The sequence below is a fragment of the Lonchura striata genome, chromosome 9 (assembly GCF_050655825.1).
Source record: "Lonchura striata isolate lonStrDom1 chromosome 9, ASM5065582v1, whole genome shotgun sequence".
Lineage (NCBI taxonomy): Eukaryota > Metazoa > Chordata > Aves > Passeriformes > Estrildidae > Lonchura > Lonchura striata.
Genome location: NC_140711.1, coordinates 9,963,088 through 9,979,005, shown reverse-complemented (window position 1 = coordinate 9,979,005; position 15,918 = coordinate 9,963,088). Strand labels below are relative to the sequence as shown.

The following is a 15,918-nucleotide window of genomic DNA, read 5'->3' as shown; positions in this document are numbered from 1 at the left end:
CTTAATTTTAGACATCTGAGAAGGATATTATAAGTAAAGAAAAGGGTGAAGAAAAGGCCAAGGGCGCATCTGATGTGGTTCTCTATAAAATTGATGTTCCTGCCAACCGCTATGATCTGCTTTGCCTGGAAGGGTTGGTCCGAGGACTGCAGGTCTTTAAGGAAAGGTAAGCCAGAGTTGTGAGATTTCTGTGGTGTTTGTTGAAATATGGGTCCATTTCTGCTCAGTAAACAGAACTTCCTACTTGCTTGCATTTGGAGTATGATTACATATGTAGATGAGATTCATCAGATGTTCCTCTGGAGAGGATCTTTGCATAACTTAAAAAGATTAGACCAGAATGTTATTGGGTTTTGTATCTGTTCTAAAATGTTCTCAATTGCTGTTCCATTTGAGACTTATCCTCTGTAAGGAACTCCTGCAGAGAAACTTCTTTGTGATCCTTTGTAAGAAATACCAGAACAAATAATTTATTTCCCTTTTCTGCAATGTCTTTATCTTGCTGAGTTCTTCCTTTCTAGTTCAGTAATCTGGTGACCATCCCATGAAAAAGAAGTTCTGCACAGTTAGCTAATTACATGCCAAGAAACATTACTAAGAAGGTTTTCTACATATAATTCCTGCTACATTTCTAGAGTTTGCTGCATTTCAGCTACAGACTTACTCCTGTTTTTGTTTTAGGATAAATCTCCCTAGGTTTGAGAAGATAATACCAGCTGAGGGTGAAGGTCAGAGGCTGATTATCACTGAACAGGTAAAAGTGTTTACTGCACCTCTGTAAATGCATTGAGAGTTGCTGAAGCAGAAAGATCCATATCAGTATGATTTTGTAAGAGCAGTGAGACTGGAAATCTTATTTGCAGAACAAGAGCTAAAGACATTTAAATATCTCTACTAGGTGTGATCTATTCTTAGGAATGAGGAGGGGGAGGAACAATAGGCAAATTGTCTTGGGTGAACCTACTACCAGGTCAAATCAAAGTTTCAGATGCAGCTCAGAGCAAATCTCTTGAAATCTGCGTGCTGCTGTTGTAAATTGCAGACTGCCCAGATCCGGCCTCACGCTGTAGCTGCCGTCCTCCGGAATATAACTTTTACCAAGGACCGGTATGACAGTTTCATCGACCTCCAAGAGAAACTGCACCAAAATATTTGCAGGTTAGTTCTTAAATTTAAAGTAATGTGTAGTGTCTGTGTGTATGATTTTATCACATGTTAAAACTGCACATCCCTATTGCAGAGAGGTGTTAGGTTATGCCAGGGAAAATCTGTAGGAGCTCTCTTGATCATTCTCATTTCCTTGCCAGTTCTTGTCTGCTGCTAATATTGTTCAACATAAATAGCTGTTAAAGTTCATTCAACAGTTGAGGCAGAAGTGTTTAGCAACATTCCCGCTGGATTTGCCTTGACAGTTGTGTTGCTATTCATAATAATATTTATTAAATTGTTATTCATCAAATAATTTCTAGGCTTCTCAAAATTATCTTTCTGCTTTTTCAGTAAGCTCTGTGAATGCATAGAAGTATAGAGTATCATACTCTAAGAAACTCCAAGTATTATTAGTAAAAACATTATTTTGCCTTCTTTATTTCTAGGAAAAGAGCATTAGTAGCAATAGGTACCCATGACTTGGACACCATCACTGGTCCATTTACTTATACAGCCAAAGCACCTTCTGAAATTAAATTTAAGCCCTTGAGTCAGTCCCAGGAGTACACGGCCTCACAAATTATGGATCTGTATAGGGTAAGTGGAATTTTTCAGACTCATTGCACTAAACGAGGGAGATAAATTTCCAAGGTTAAATATCTCTCATATCCTTGTTATTAGAAGTTGTTCTTACGAATAAAACACAGCTGTCTTCTGTAGCTTAACAACTATTGAACATTCCATATTTTGCTTATCGTGTTGTAAACATATACTGGCCCTGGAGATAAATGCTTAAGTGTCTCTGACTAAAGAGTAAGAGAGTTCAGAGAAGGAAATTAGGTTTTTGGTACAACACATAATTGTGTCATTACAGCAAATGTAAATTTTGAATCAAATTTAGATATGTGTCAGTATCCAGCAATTTATTACTAAAAGTGTTACAGTGCTGATTTTTGCCACTTTTAAGAAGAGTTCCTATAGACTAAGAATATTTGGCAATGTTTGTGTGCCGTGGAGAACAAGGGTATCACTTGGACAGAATAGCCTACACGTGTTTGAAAGAATCCTTAAATAGTCTACAGCACTTCCGAAGAAAACCAAACATCCATTCTTTCATTTCAGACTTTTCCTGCTGCTGGAAGCAAACACTCTTTGCTAGTAAAGTACCTAACTCTAACCCAATCCTTCCCACCTTCAAAATTCCCAGTAATCACTTACCAAAGGATTGTGGCTCTGTGGAATTTCACCTGTGAGCTGAAGGGAATTCAGTTTGTGCTTTGTTTCTCCAGACTGACAGCCACCTTCGGCACTATTTGCACCTGATTGAAAACAAGCCACGTTATCCTGTCATTTATGACAGCAATGGGGTTGTTCTGTCCATGCCACCAATCATCAATGGTAAGATGAATTTGTGACTGCTGTGTACTGTTACTGCTGTTTTGTGTGTGAGTTAATGTCTGACAGAAATGCTGATGTGTCATGGAGATTATTATGTTTTCTTAAAATTGTTTCACGTAAAATTTAATTAGTCTTCTTTCCTTCTTTCAGTTTAAAGGTAGTCAGTTTTGTTTGCTCTCTGCCTAGTCTGCTAGTGTTCTTTTTTCTCATCTTCATCAGAAGGGTGTAAAAGTCCTGCAAACCTTTGCATTGAGCCTCTCATACTGTTCTCCAGCTCAATAAAGTTCCTTGTGAACTAACTTTTGTTTTATTTAGCTAAAAGAAGCCAGCAAAAAGTTATTTTGTAAACTGTTAATGGTAACTGGTAACTGCAACTTTGTACTCCATTTTATGAGGTCGCCGCAGGGAACTTACCAGCCATGGGAAGTATTTTTTTATGGATCCTATTGCTATCACATGTTGTACTATGATGACAATTACACAAAATTATTTCAGGAGACTTAAATTGCTTAAAAAGAATAAATTGGTCTAGACTTTTTTTGCATTGTTTCTAAATATGGATTTCCTCTGAATGCAAAAGAAACCATGGGTGATTTTTGAGAACCAGATTAACTGAAGCCATTTAATGGCATGACAATAATTACTCCTTAAAAAGATAATTCAGTATACCTTTGTACTGAAATATAGGTTAGGAATCAGTAGATTTCCCTACACTGACCAATAAATCTGCAGTGATAATCTCTTTGGATGTATGCTTCCTAATATACCTTATCCAGCTAACCCAAATCTTCTTAAAAGGCAGCTAAAACTCCCTGGCAGAGACTGGTAACAGTAACTGTTCTGAATTGAAGATGCTGTCAACCACTGTACCTGATCCTTCTTTGTTAGGCTCATTCCAATTTAGGTGTATTCTATGTATAAGCACTCCATATTGCTTATATTTTGTCAATTAAAAAGGTTGAGCTAAATTTAACACCTGCCTCTGCTTTAGAGAATAGAGAGGCTTCCAGGTCAGAGGTGCTTTTTAAACAGATAATGCAATGTAAACATCTGTATTGGTTGTTTGGATTATCTACAAGCACTGAAGTGAAGGCTTGTATTTGCTTTGAAGCAAATCCAGAGATGCTGACTACATTCCATCTGCAAAGAGATACAGCACAGCTGTAAGGGAGTACAGATCCCTCAGTCCTAAGATCTCTGCTGACTTCAGTCTGGCTGTGACCTCATTTCTCACATAGGAAACTAAAACAGAGAAGCTAAGTCAGGGTCAAACAAAGGAAGCAGGAATTCCCATGTATATCCTAATGCTTTCTTTGGCTCTGGTGGGGTGCTTCTGCATTAATGGATGGTTCAAGGAAAGGCAAGAAGGACAAAGAGGCTGGATTTGAAATGATCCCACATGGTTCTAGCACTCTGTGTGCCCATTCCTGCATGGTTCCCAGTCATGGAATTCACTCCAGGTGTGCACTGCCCATTTGTACCTAACAGGCAGAATGAGATCTCTGTACAGCTGCTCCAGATTGCTTGTGCCGTACTAACAGACCCCACTTTTGTAAGGAAGCATCTACTGAGGGCCTTCACATCCAGTTTGCAAAAGAGACACTTCAGGTGCTTCTTTCAGACAAGAAAATTTTCGAGTGCAACAGGGATTTGCTTCAGTACACACATCATAACTCCCAGTATAGACAGAGCAAATTCATGCCTGGGAGGGACCCATACTAGGACCTAACTCACTACTATAGAGCAACCTATAGGGTATCAGCAGTATCAGGAGACCACAGAACGACTATTGATAGTCATTAATCTAAATCACTTTTTAAAAACCACTTTACTTGTTCCTGCCCAAGGAAATGACATACATCACACGTGATGGGAACGTGAGACTGAACCCAGGGGAGATGGGATGCTGTGGCAGTGCAGAGCCCTTTGCTAACAGCAGATGGCCACTGTCCTGATAGCTGGCTTTTCCAGCTGGGTGCCAGGATACCTGAAGATCCCTGTGTCTTGCAGTGTAAAGCATAATCCAATCAGTGTGTCTGATCTGCCTCTTTCCTTTTCTTTGATTAATAAATTCAAACATAAAAAGAGCTGATATTCTGCCAAAAAACTGTGAATGTTGGTGGAATAGGTCGTGGCTTTTTTAAGCTGTCAAAGATGACAGTGATCTTTCTGACACAAAATCAGTGCTATTGCAATAAAACTAATATTTCTTAACATGTTTTTGTTTTCACATGTTTTAGGAGATCATACAAAAATAACGCTAAATACCAGAAATGTGTTTATTGAATGTACAGGCACAGATATTACAAAGGTAAATTAATCTTTTCTGCTTTTGATATGCTTTAATATAATTGTTTTCCCTTTGAATAATAGAGCTTCAATACAAAGACCTAAATCAACAAGGCATTTCCTGTATGGAGCCAACCTTCCAATACAAAAGTTGTAGGACTATGGAATTCCCTGGAAACAATTTCATGCTTGCTCTATAGATAGCATTGTGTTTTCAGTGAATTTGACACTAAGTGTTCAGCTTGTATGAGAAAATAATTCAAGTAAATTAGAGACTGTTCTTTTTGAGTACTTTTTACAAATCTGAAAGGCTTAGAAAATAGTAAAATTTACTAAGTCTTCCTTTTTTGGCAGAATACTATCTGTAAAGATTCATTTTGTCTCCTACTGAAAATTTGGTCTGAGGGAAGAATGACAAGGATTTTTCCACTTAGTTATCTTTATCAAGCAGGGATACTATGCAAATAATTGCTAAATTCAAGTCTTTCCATATGCAAATTCTGTAACTCAAAGGTGAAGCATGAAAGCCAAGGAGCTGTAATTGCCTGTTCTTGAATACAGGTTGTGCATTCATTGATAGTTTCTGAAAGTGTGTAACTTGATGCTTATGAGCAAAACTGCTTTTATTTTACAAAATGCTATGTTAACAGCACAAATAAATTTGCATGTTGGGGAGTGGCTTCTAAGCAAACTAATAAATAACTATTTCTTGCTACTGCCTGTCTTGATTGTAAAAATAAATATAGTGTTGTTCTGTTTACATGAAGGAAATTACACTGCCAGGCATCAAAAAAACCCCTTTGTGGACTGAGAAGTTCACCTGAATGTCATTATTATTTTCCATTATACTAACCTCTTAAAATATTAACTGTAAAAAAGAAAAAATTGCAAATGACGTTATTTGATAATGTATTGCTAAACAATGCAGTCCTTCAGCCTCTCCCTTCTCACTTGAACTTCAGTAAAATATCTAATTAGACAGATTAGGAAGACCCAGTTCTAAATGGTAATAAAACCCCTGTGTTTCTAAAGAATAGAGTCTAAAAAAGATACACAAAGACTTTAGAACCTTGAAAACCAAAGATTTTCAAGCTTTTGCACAAATGTCTGCATAGAAGGAAAATATTTTTTTAAATTCAGTCTAGTATTCTAGACTGCTAGGAAATTAGAATAGATAGAAGAGGGTGTAAGATGACTTATTTTCCCTTGTTCCTTGTTAAGATATTTTGTCTACTTCAGCACACATAGATGACATATTTCAATGTGATTATTATGTTTGCTTTGTAGGCAAAAATTGTTCTTGATATTATAGTCACAATGTTCAGTGAATATTGTGAGAAGCCATTCACGTGAGTATAAATCTCCAGGCAGAGGGATATTACATTTGGGGCATGCGTTAAAAACAGTTTTACTTATATTTTTCTGTCTCTCTCAGTGTTGAAGCAGTAGAAGTGGTTTATCCCAATGGGAAGACCCACATCTATCCGGTAAGCACAGCATTAGGATAGCTCTGTGTCCTCAGAGAGAGAGCTTGATGTACTAAAGTCTGGTGAGAGTGACTTGTTTCCTTTTCCTGCAGTAGCACATGTGCTGGTTCTGAAGTGTAGTGTAAAAACCCAGCTTGGGCTTGCTCTATATTAGTGAGTCAGAACCTCCTCTAACCCCACGAAAAATAACTCCAGCTACAACTTCTTCTTGTCAAGGAAAGTCATTCTGAAACTCCATTGAATTATGATGAGGTTAAAAATACAATATTATGGTTTAGAGTGCCTGTGATAGGAACCTTTTCAGGAACAAGTAAAGATTGCAATCAAAGGTCATCATCTGTGTCTAAAGCTTTTAAAACCTATATGTTCCAAATCAGGAAAAATGAATGCAGGAAGAGGACCTTCAGCCTTAAGCCTGTGGACAACTGAAATCAGCCTCAGCATAATGTACTTATCAGATCTGGAAACTTTAATGCCCTTCAGTTAAAATAACCTTGTAACACTGCATTTTTCAGTCTCTCACTTTACAAACACCAGCCATATAATGGTCTAAAAGGCAGAATGTTGACTTCAAATTCATTTCAGAGGCCCGGATAGATCTGTCTACAGTAATGGAGTCTCACATTTTTATTCTCTTAATAAGTATAAAGAAAGCCATTGCTCCTGTTTCCTGAAAGTAACTGAAGACAGATCTGGTTGAGTTCATAAAATCAGATATACCAAGGGAGTACAAACTGTTCAGAGGGAAAGAAACTTATTTTTGCTGAGAGGTTTTCTGGTGTCATTTTAGTTTTTTCTTTTCATAATGTCAGTTCTAATTACCAGAGGTAAGATGTAGAATCCTGAAAAGGTATCCAACAAAACAGAAAATCTCTGCAGTAACCAAAGCAGCTTCCTAGATAAAATAGAGGAAAAAAAACCCCCAAGTTTCAGATGCTATGGTTTTTAAGGATTTTTATATCAAGAAGTTTAGAAAAACATGAAATACATAAATACATATAAAATATCTTCCTTAAATACACTGCACACTTGCTAAGTAAAATACTGGTAGGTATTTGTGTGCCAATAAAGAAATAGAAAGTTTTCCTTCCTTTTCCTCCTAAAAGTCATTTGATCTATACAAGACCATGAGATCTCATGCATGAGCATTCTGTGCTTTAGGGCTTTGACTTAGGATGAACTCACCAGAAACTTTCAGGGACTCTGTTACTTGCACATATCAGAAATTATCGGAAGTTTCAATAACAGGGATTTCATGCTGCATTCACCCTTCCAGCTTAACCAAGAACAGCTTTTGCATCTCATACTAGAGTATATTTTCAAAACTCCTGTTAACTTTAGAATGCTAAATATAGCCTAATATTCCACATTTGTCTTCTGTGGGTGTCATTTTAGTATGGCAATTAGAAGCTGGATTACTGAGATTGAATCTTCTTAGGTAGAAATGGCAGGCACTGTATGTGCTTAAAATCTTGGTCTTTCTGTTTAGGAGCTGGCCTATCGAACAGAGAAGGTGAAACCTGAATACATTAACAAGAAAGTAGGAATCAGGTGGGTTACTGCAAAAGAGAACAGTTTTTATTAACCATGACAAAGGTACTAGAAGACATTGATTATTACATTGTTTTAAAAATGTTTAGACTTTGTGATTTTTTTTTTTTAATTTATCAAAAATTCAGGGGTTATCTTGGGTAATTAGATTGACTCTAACAGAGTCCCCTGCTTCAGAGAAAATGAATGACTATTTATGGCTTCACACAACTGTTATGAAGTAATGGAAAATGACCATCTCATGAGTGAGATTCTGAGCTAGTTCTGTTTGAATGCTAGGTCTGTGTATAGTGCACAAAGCACTTGCAGATTGCTCAGGATATGAGGCAATGCAGAAAAAAAACATTGATTGCTTTACAAAGGCAGTCAATACAGTGCCTAATCCATAAATGACCACTCTCTTGTTTTGTTTCAGTGAAACTCCATCAAGCCTGGCAAAGCTGCTGACTAGGATGTGTTTGAAGTCACACGTCACAGGGAATGGGAACCATATAGAGATTGAAATCCCTCCTACCAGAGCAGACATTATCCATGCCTGTGATATCGTAGAAGATGCAGCAATAGCTTATGGTTATAACAACATTCAGATGGTGATTCCGAAAACGTACACCATAGCTAATCAAGTAAGATTGCCCCTTCAAATGAATGCTCTGTTGTCAGTAAATGACTGCTGCATGCCAGAAGGGCTTTGGGGAAAACAGAACCTAGGAATTAAATATTTTGACATGCTTTGCCTTGAGAAGTATTTACCATGGATGGGATACAAAACAGATGCCCCACTGATTTGAATAAGTCTAAGACCAGTGGTTGCTGGTACTTGAAAAAAGACAGGGTTTAAGTAGGGAGCCCGTATTAAATCTCTAATTGGGAGATTCATTTCCTCAGGCAAGCCTAAAGGCAGCTGGCTAATGCTTTCAAAAATTTTAAGCACACAAACATAGTCCCTCCCTAGTGAATTCACCATCGTGTAACAGGCAGAATCACCTCGGGAAAGAATAGCAAAATGCTTTTAGATGGAAGCTGAAAACTGTTTTGTTTCATTTTAGCTCCCGCTCAATAAGTTCACAGAACTTCTGAGAGTGGACTTGGCAGCTGCTGGATTCACTGAAGCACTCACTTTTGCCCTGGTATATTACATTGATTTCATATTTTTCTTAATTGCACGTTTGAACAGTGATGCAATCAAAACTGCAGAGGGTGGTCTGAGGATATGTTATTGTATAAATGTACCAGCATCATTCAGTACTGTTTTGGCAGCTAATTGTTTACTAGGGCTTTGGAATCACAGTATAATATTTGGTGAGTTTGTAGGTCAGAGAAATTAAATGAGTCACTGTTAATGTGGTATGCAGTTCTAAGTATAGAGAGGGAAATAGCTGCTGAAGGACTGGTTTTAGTTTAACTTGATAGGATGAAATTGTAAGACAGCAAATCTCTCTCAAGACTCTGGTCACCAGATGTGAAATTCATTGTAATTCAATAATCTGGAAAAACAACATGACAATGTAGTACTTTGTGATGGATATTCCTACAGTGTATTGAGATTTACCTGTTCCTATATTTTTCTTTAGTATTGTCACTTGCCCATGATTCCTTGCATTAGATAATTTCAGTCTGCAAAGAGCTTATTTTAAGAATAGCTATAAAGAAGTTACAACACACAGACACTAAAGGGGCAGCCTTTGTAAATTTCACTACAGGTAGGATTTTGAATATAGATAACAAATAGATATATAGTATATAGATAACAAATATAGATAAAAAATATAGCATTGTGATCACTGGGTTTAGGTATTATTTGTTACAGCCATGCCAGTAGTCTTTGACTGAGAATTAGGACTGTGAAGCAGCAAGTACCACTGTGGTACTAACTGATGCCATAATTTGTACTATAGAAATTATACAGCAGGATTGTTATGCTAAAATAGAATGTACAGTAGGAAACAACATCTCTGTCACGGCCACTTGCCCATACCCCTTAGCTTTGAACTGGATCAGAGAACCTGATCTGCTACTAAAAACAAAGAAGTTAAATATGCTCCTATGCCCTCCAACTGTCCATATGGAACTGTCCATATATGGAGACTGGCATAGGCACCTATTGAAAATATACTGTACATTTAAAAATTCCTTTCTGTTGCAAGATCTGCTCAGAGCCTTTGCCTGAATGTCCAGTTTGTGCACATTTTAGCATATGGGGGGCTATGATCACATGTTCTGTTAAAGTCTCTGTGGAACTTGTCAACTGCTTCTTGAACCTAAAACTTACTAGATGGCCAGAGGTAGAAATCCATGAAAATACACAACCCCTTAAGATGAGAGCGATCTGTTCACAGATTGTTTTTTACTAATTTACTCAAATATTTCAAGATGCAGCATTTCAGGCTCCTAAAACACTTCTGATAGTTGAAAAGTTCAGTTATTGCAACCAGATTTGGTAATTTGAATGGACTGAATAAAATTTTAACACCTTCAGGTTTCACAGAACTTCAAAAGCAAAATTTGGTCTCATTCTAAAAAATATATTCCAGTTTTAATATTTGGTTATTAACTCAAGTAACCAGGACAATAAGTAGTATTATGCTGCAGTGCTAATATCTGACAGAGGTATTCATTCAGGCCTGTGGTTACTAACATGTTGAGGAAACAGTACATATAGTCAAGCTTTTAAATTTTTTCTTTATTCAATAATATTATTATCCAAAATTAATATTTCCTAACTCATTATTAATTTTTGAGTGCTGCACTCCTGCTTGATTCTTTGAACACATAGTTCATTTTTTCAGCACCAAATAGGTAGTATGTCTGGAATATTTAATCTCTTGCATTGCTACAACTGAGAACCTTTATGAACTGCAACAGCAGAATTTTTGAAGGTCATGCATTGTGTCATGGTATCACATTTCATATTTGTATTTCTGCTGTGGCAGGATGAAACTCACATTCTGCTGTGTCCCCAGCACTTTATTAAGTGAGGCTTATGACTTTGATATAATTTATGCTACAACATTCTGTACCCCAGTGTTACATGACAAACACTGCTTGTGTATTTGTGCACTCAATCTGTTTCTTGGGTAGAGTTCCAAATTACACTTGTACACAATAACATTGTCTTCTGTGAGGAGCTCCAGTTTAGCCAGAATCTATGTAGTTAAATCACAGTAATATGCTTTATTTAGACATCTGAAAACTGTTTAACACAGTTCTCTCCTAAGTTCAGCATTCCTTGTGTTATTTGGGATTTTTTTTTCATGATTATTCAATAATCCACCTTTTCAGATGGCATCATCTCATTTTTCTCACAGTTGGTCTATCAACACACTTTGTGAGTGCTGCCAGTGCAAAGGGAACACTTCTGGGGGACTGCAGTACACAGGCAAATCCTCAATTACATGCCTAATCTGCTTATGGTTTCCTTATTACTCTAATAAAGCTATAAATTCTGGAAATCTGAAGTGTGGATCTTAGAAGTAGCATTTATTGCAGTACGTGCACAGACATTGGCTGAGCCTGGTAAAGTGAATGCGTATTGTTCTACCAACTAGCTTAAGAATACACCTTTAGAATACAGGGTTTAAAAACACTTCAATCCCAAAAACTGAGCAAACTACAAGAATCTTATGCAGCTCTGAAAGTTGAAGCTGGGCCATATGAGCTGTTTTTCATAGACAGTACTGTACTGTATATAAGTGTTCATCAAGGGATTGTTTTACTTTTTGTGAAAGAACAAATACCAGTCACTCTACAAGAGCTATTTTCAGAATAAAATACTTCACCCACTGCAAGTCAGGCTGCAGAATCTGAGCCTGTTTTTAAAATAAATGGCAACAATCCATGACAGAAGCCTAAACAAGCACTTGCTTATTTTTTCTTAACCCAGCTTTATTTTATTTAGTAATTAACATTTGCAAATAAACCAGTTTGCCTACTTAGTCTTAAGACTAGGGCTTAATTTGTATTATGAGTGTTACGTGTGAGAGGCTATATTATGGAGCAGTGCTACAATTCCATTGTTCATTGTTGATATCAGATTTCATCACTGGCTTACTGTCTGTTTTAACCACTTGACCTTGACAGGTTTTTGTCTCATTTTCAGTGTTCTCAAGAAGATATTGCAGATAAACTTCGCACGGACATCTCTGCAACAAAGGCCGTGCGCATAGCAAACCCCAAGACAGCAGAATTTCAGGTGAGGCCATTTACATTTTGAAAGCAATATTCCCCTGGATTCTGTATTTAAAGAGGAAAGAAAGGGACCTACAGGAAATGAAATTCATAAACTATAAACTAAGGAAATAAAATTTATAAACTATAAATTCCTGCATTAAAAAGTTTTGTATATTTATGTTCTGAACGTGTCATCTTCTGTTACTCCACTGAGAAATCTCTCTTCTGCTGTGAAATACTATCAGCTTTTCAAGAAAGCAAAGTACCATGCTCTGTGTGTCAGAATATGGCAAAACTGAACAGCCTTATTTTAGAAAATCCCAGATGGTTAATCAGCTCCCTTATCTAGAAAATCTATTCAGCATAGAAGGAACTATTAGACTTGCCAATCTCTAAACATCCTGAGCTTTGGGTAGGAAACATTTGGGTTGTTTTTTTTTAAATACTGATCATTATTACTCTTGTTTTTGTTTTGATTTTTTTTTAATTCTGTGATGTTCTTGAAGTATTTTAATATTTCTTTCTAGATAATTTGATCTTAGCTAGAGCAGAAAGTGAGAGCTCAATTATGGTATTCTTAACAATTCTGAAAATACCAAAGAGTGTTCCCATAGGTTTTATATTTCTTTTCAAGAATGTTGTTGGTTTTTTTAAGATGCTTTCTTTAGCTTACCAGGACATAAATTTAGAGGCCCCCCCCCTTTTTTTTTTCTTTCTAGCCTAGGAAATACAAAGATAAACTCACTTTAGAAAGGTTTTGAAAAGTTTCAGGAGTCTGTAAGGTATGAGTATTTTGTGATTTGTGGTTTTTTTCCCTTAAGACCTTCAGTACATCTGATTTCTCCGAGTTTCTGAAATACCTTCCTAGATATTATCTCTAATATTGATGACAGTCTTCTGCTGCTCTGAGATTCAAGAACAGAAGTTTTGCACACCTTCTACTTAGTACCACAAACCAGCAGTCATGCAAGACACTGTTGGAACTTGTTCAGACCATTACCACCTGTTCATTTCTATCATTTAGCATGGTGATTACAGTGAGAAATATAGAATGTACCCCCAACAAAGAATAAAGTGTGAATAAAAAGAGAAAATACGGCAGCCCCTCTAGCCAGATACAATTTCAGACTCCTGTTCTTGCAAGACTGCAGGCCTTTGCAGTAGCAGTGCTGCTAAGCAGGGTTACATAGCATTTTCCTATAGTATAAAGACAACATTTTAAATAACACTTGATATTTCCAAAACTGCACTTAGAATTTGCCTTTATTATAAGTGAGAGTAAATTTATGGGAACTTTTTTCAATTTCTGTATTTTTTTTTCTATGTTGCACTGCAACTCAGCCACCTGTAAAATGGTACCAGTACTTAAGCTCACTTATAAACTCTTTGAGAAAATGCAGCATATAGAATACGGAGAGAATATACATTTCCAGGTTAAAAAATTCTAAATCAAAGTTGCTTAAATATAAGAGATAAGTGCAGTATTTGCAGTTGACTACTTTTAAATTCTTCTAATGAATGGACAAAACAAAAAAAAATGAAGTAAACGAGATATTCTGGAAGGTATTTGACTTGCAGCATCTCCGTTTGTCCTGCAGGTGGCACGTACAACCCTCCTTCCTGGGCTGCTGAAAACTATTGCTGCCAACAGAAAGATGCCCTTGCCTCTCAAACTCTTTGAGATTTCTGATGTTGTAGTAAAAGATCCTAATACAGGTAAGAAGAGAAGGTTCCTCAGAATCTTTGATAATGGAAACACATTTACATACCAAATAGTAATAGTAAGTAAATCTGTATTCCCTTTTGCCTATTTTAGGCATTTCCATAATAATAATCATTCTATACTACAGTGGGGTTTTGTATTAATGTGCACAGCACAAGATTTAAGAGCTTGGTTTACAGGCTGGATTTTAGAGTGGCAGGAAACATTGTTCATCTTAGTTGCTCTCTCAAAAGTGCAGGGAGATACACTGCAACTATTTTTAGGCATCTAAATATTCCTTAAAATCTGTCACAGATACTGAAAAACTGCAAACACAAACACAAGACAATTTTGCAGCAAAAAGTAATCTGCTCTAAATTGCTTGTGTTGATGTGCCTATTTTTCTTTCTCTTAATCTTGTGTTCCTTTGTATTCTTATCAGGAAATGTAATTGATATTCTTATCAGGAATGTATCTCATGAGAGAAACAACCTGCTGGGAGTGTTTGCAAGTGGCACAAACCCTGGAAAGCAGAAATAGCAAAGGCATGTTACAGTTCTAGAGCCTGTTTAGGCCACTGCAGTTCCAGTGATGTGCAGGGCTGTATCAGCTGGAAAGCAGAATGTCTCGAGCCTGGGAAGAGCAGGTTTGATTTATAGGCAGATTCTAACCCAGAGAGCAGTTACTCAGAGGAAGATTTTGGTGTCAGTGTGTCTCAACATGAATTCCTTTTCCATCACCTTTAAACAGGTTTGCTTGTATTTGTTCTCTCAAATTATTTTCTGAGAAGCTGATAACTAATATGAAGAATGGGATTGGTAGCAGAGATACAGGGTAGAGAATGGAAAATTCTGTGTAAAAAACTGTATCCATAAATAAAAAGCTCTACAGTATAAAATTTGCTCTCTCATTAAGAAAAATATTGTCCTTATCTTTCCACGTCATCCAACTATGCTAAGAAAGCATGACTGCCTTGGCCATGTAATCTTAATTGTTGTAGGTGAAACAGGCAAAGCAGCTCTCTTCACTTTCCAAAAGCTTCAGTGAAATCCTTCCTGTGTTTTGGGGCCTCTTTCCACTGATTTCCCTGTATATAATCAAAATGTTAAATTACCTTTATCTGGAAAAATATATCACAATATAATGAACTGTAAGAACAGATTTTTTATATGTTAAAAATTTGCTTAAATTTTACTGATTCAAGTCTTTATCTATGGTATATTGAGAGAGGAATGCCCAAGCTACAACTTATGAGAGGAGTTGAATGGAGTTTTGCCTCAGTAAAAAGGCTGACATTAAGTTCAGTGGTAGCAATGGTTCTGTTGCTTCATTATCTGGTTTCAGATTTTAGTGGTGGTGTTTAAAGTATCTTGAATCTGCAAACCAAAGTTTTATATAAGGCCTAAACAAAATGGCAAGTAAATTGCTTTGGTGATGAATTTAATTGGTAGATTACCTTTTTTCCTTTTTGAAGGAAAAAAGAGCCTTGCCAAGCAAAACAAGCAGTTTTAGCAAACCATGTAGGCTCTTTTTTATTAAATACAGACAGTTTGGTGGTGCAGCTCATTCCTTGTTGGGCATGCAGTTAGCTAGAATGCAAAAACCATGGGACAGATGGCAGAATAGCATCAGCATTCTTTAGAACCAAGAGTTGGACTGTATCTTGGATTAAGGAGCACATTTACTCTGGCATTATAAAGTTTATGAGTTAAATTGTTACTTTTATTTCAGGTTTGTCAAGTGCAGCTTTTGAAAGCTTTCATTTATGTGGATGGCTGCTTAACAGTTTTATAAAGAATGATTTTGTGGTGTACTTGATGAGAATCATTGCAACAGACAAAGACATCTGAGGCAGCAGCTTTGTGCAGTCTGCTCTTGGGCAGCTCTCTCATGGACTGAGCCCTTACAGACTGTGAACAGTATCTGAAATGGGTTTTAATCTTGTGTTTAGAATCGCTACTGCCTTTCCCAAACTGACTTCCAAAATTAAACTTGCTTAATAAAAAGTTTGGAGAGGGGAGGTGGTGGAGAAAGGCAAATATTAAAAAATGTAGGGCTATCCTCTCACATATGGAATGAGATTTCTTGCACAAGGCTTATGTCATCAGACTGACTTAATTTAATTTTATTATTTCAGGATTTTGGCATGCAGAATTCCCAATTAATAATTTCAAA

General features: G+C 36.7%; 1 protein-coding gene across 1 annotated transcript in view; it reads left to right on the top strand.

The window, feature by feature from the left end:
• FARSB (phenylalanyl-tRNA synthetase subunit beta) overlaps positions 1–15,918 on the top strand; it is a 35,981-nt gene that overhangs the window by 1,991 nt on the left and 18,072 nt on the right. Inside the window, exons 3-15 of the mRNA XM_021553629.2 lie at positions 12–166; positions 682–754; positions 1,043–1,158; positions 1,596–1,746; positions 2,439–2,547; positions 4,788–4,858; positions 6,124–6,185; positions 6,272–6,323; positions 7,813–7,874; positions 8,290–8,497; positions 8,921–9,001; positions 11,971–12,063; positions 13,640–13,757. Of these exons, the coding sequence (XP_021409304.1) occupies positions 12–166; positions 682–754; positions 1,043–1,158; positions 1,596–1,746; positions 2,439–2,547; positions 4,788–4,858; positions 6,124–6,185; positions 6,272–6,323; positions 7,813–7,874; positions 8,290–8,497; positions 8,921–9,001; positions 11,971–12,063; positions 13,640–13,757 (1,351 nt within the window). The remainder of the gene's footprint in view (positions 1–11; positions 167–681; positions 755–1,042; positions 1,159–1,595; positions 1,747–2,438; positions 2,548–4,787; positions 4,859–6,123; positions 6,186–6,271; positions 6,324–7,812; positions 7,875–8,289; positions 8,498–8,920; positions 9,002–11,970; positions 12,064–13,639; positions 13,758–15,918) is intronic.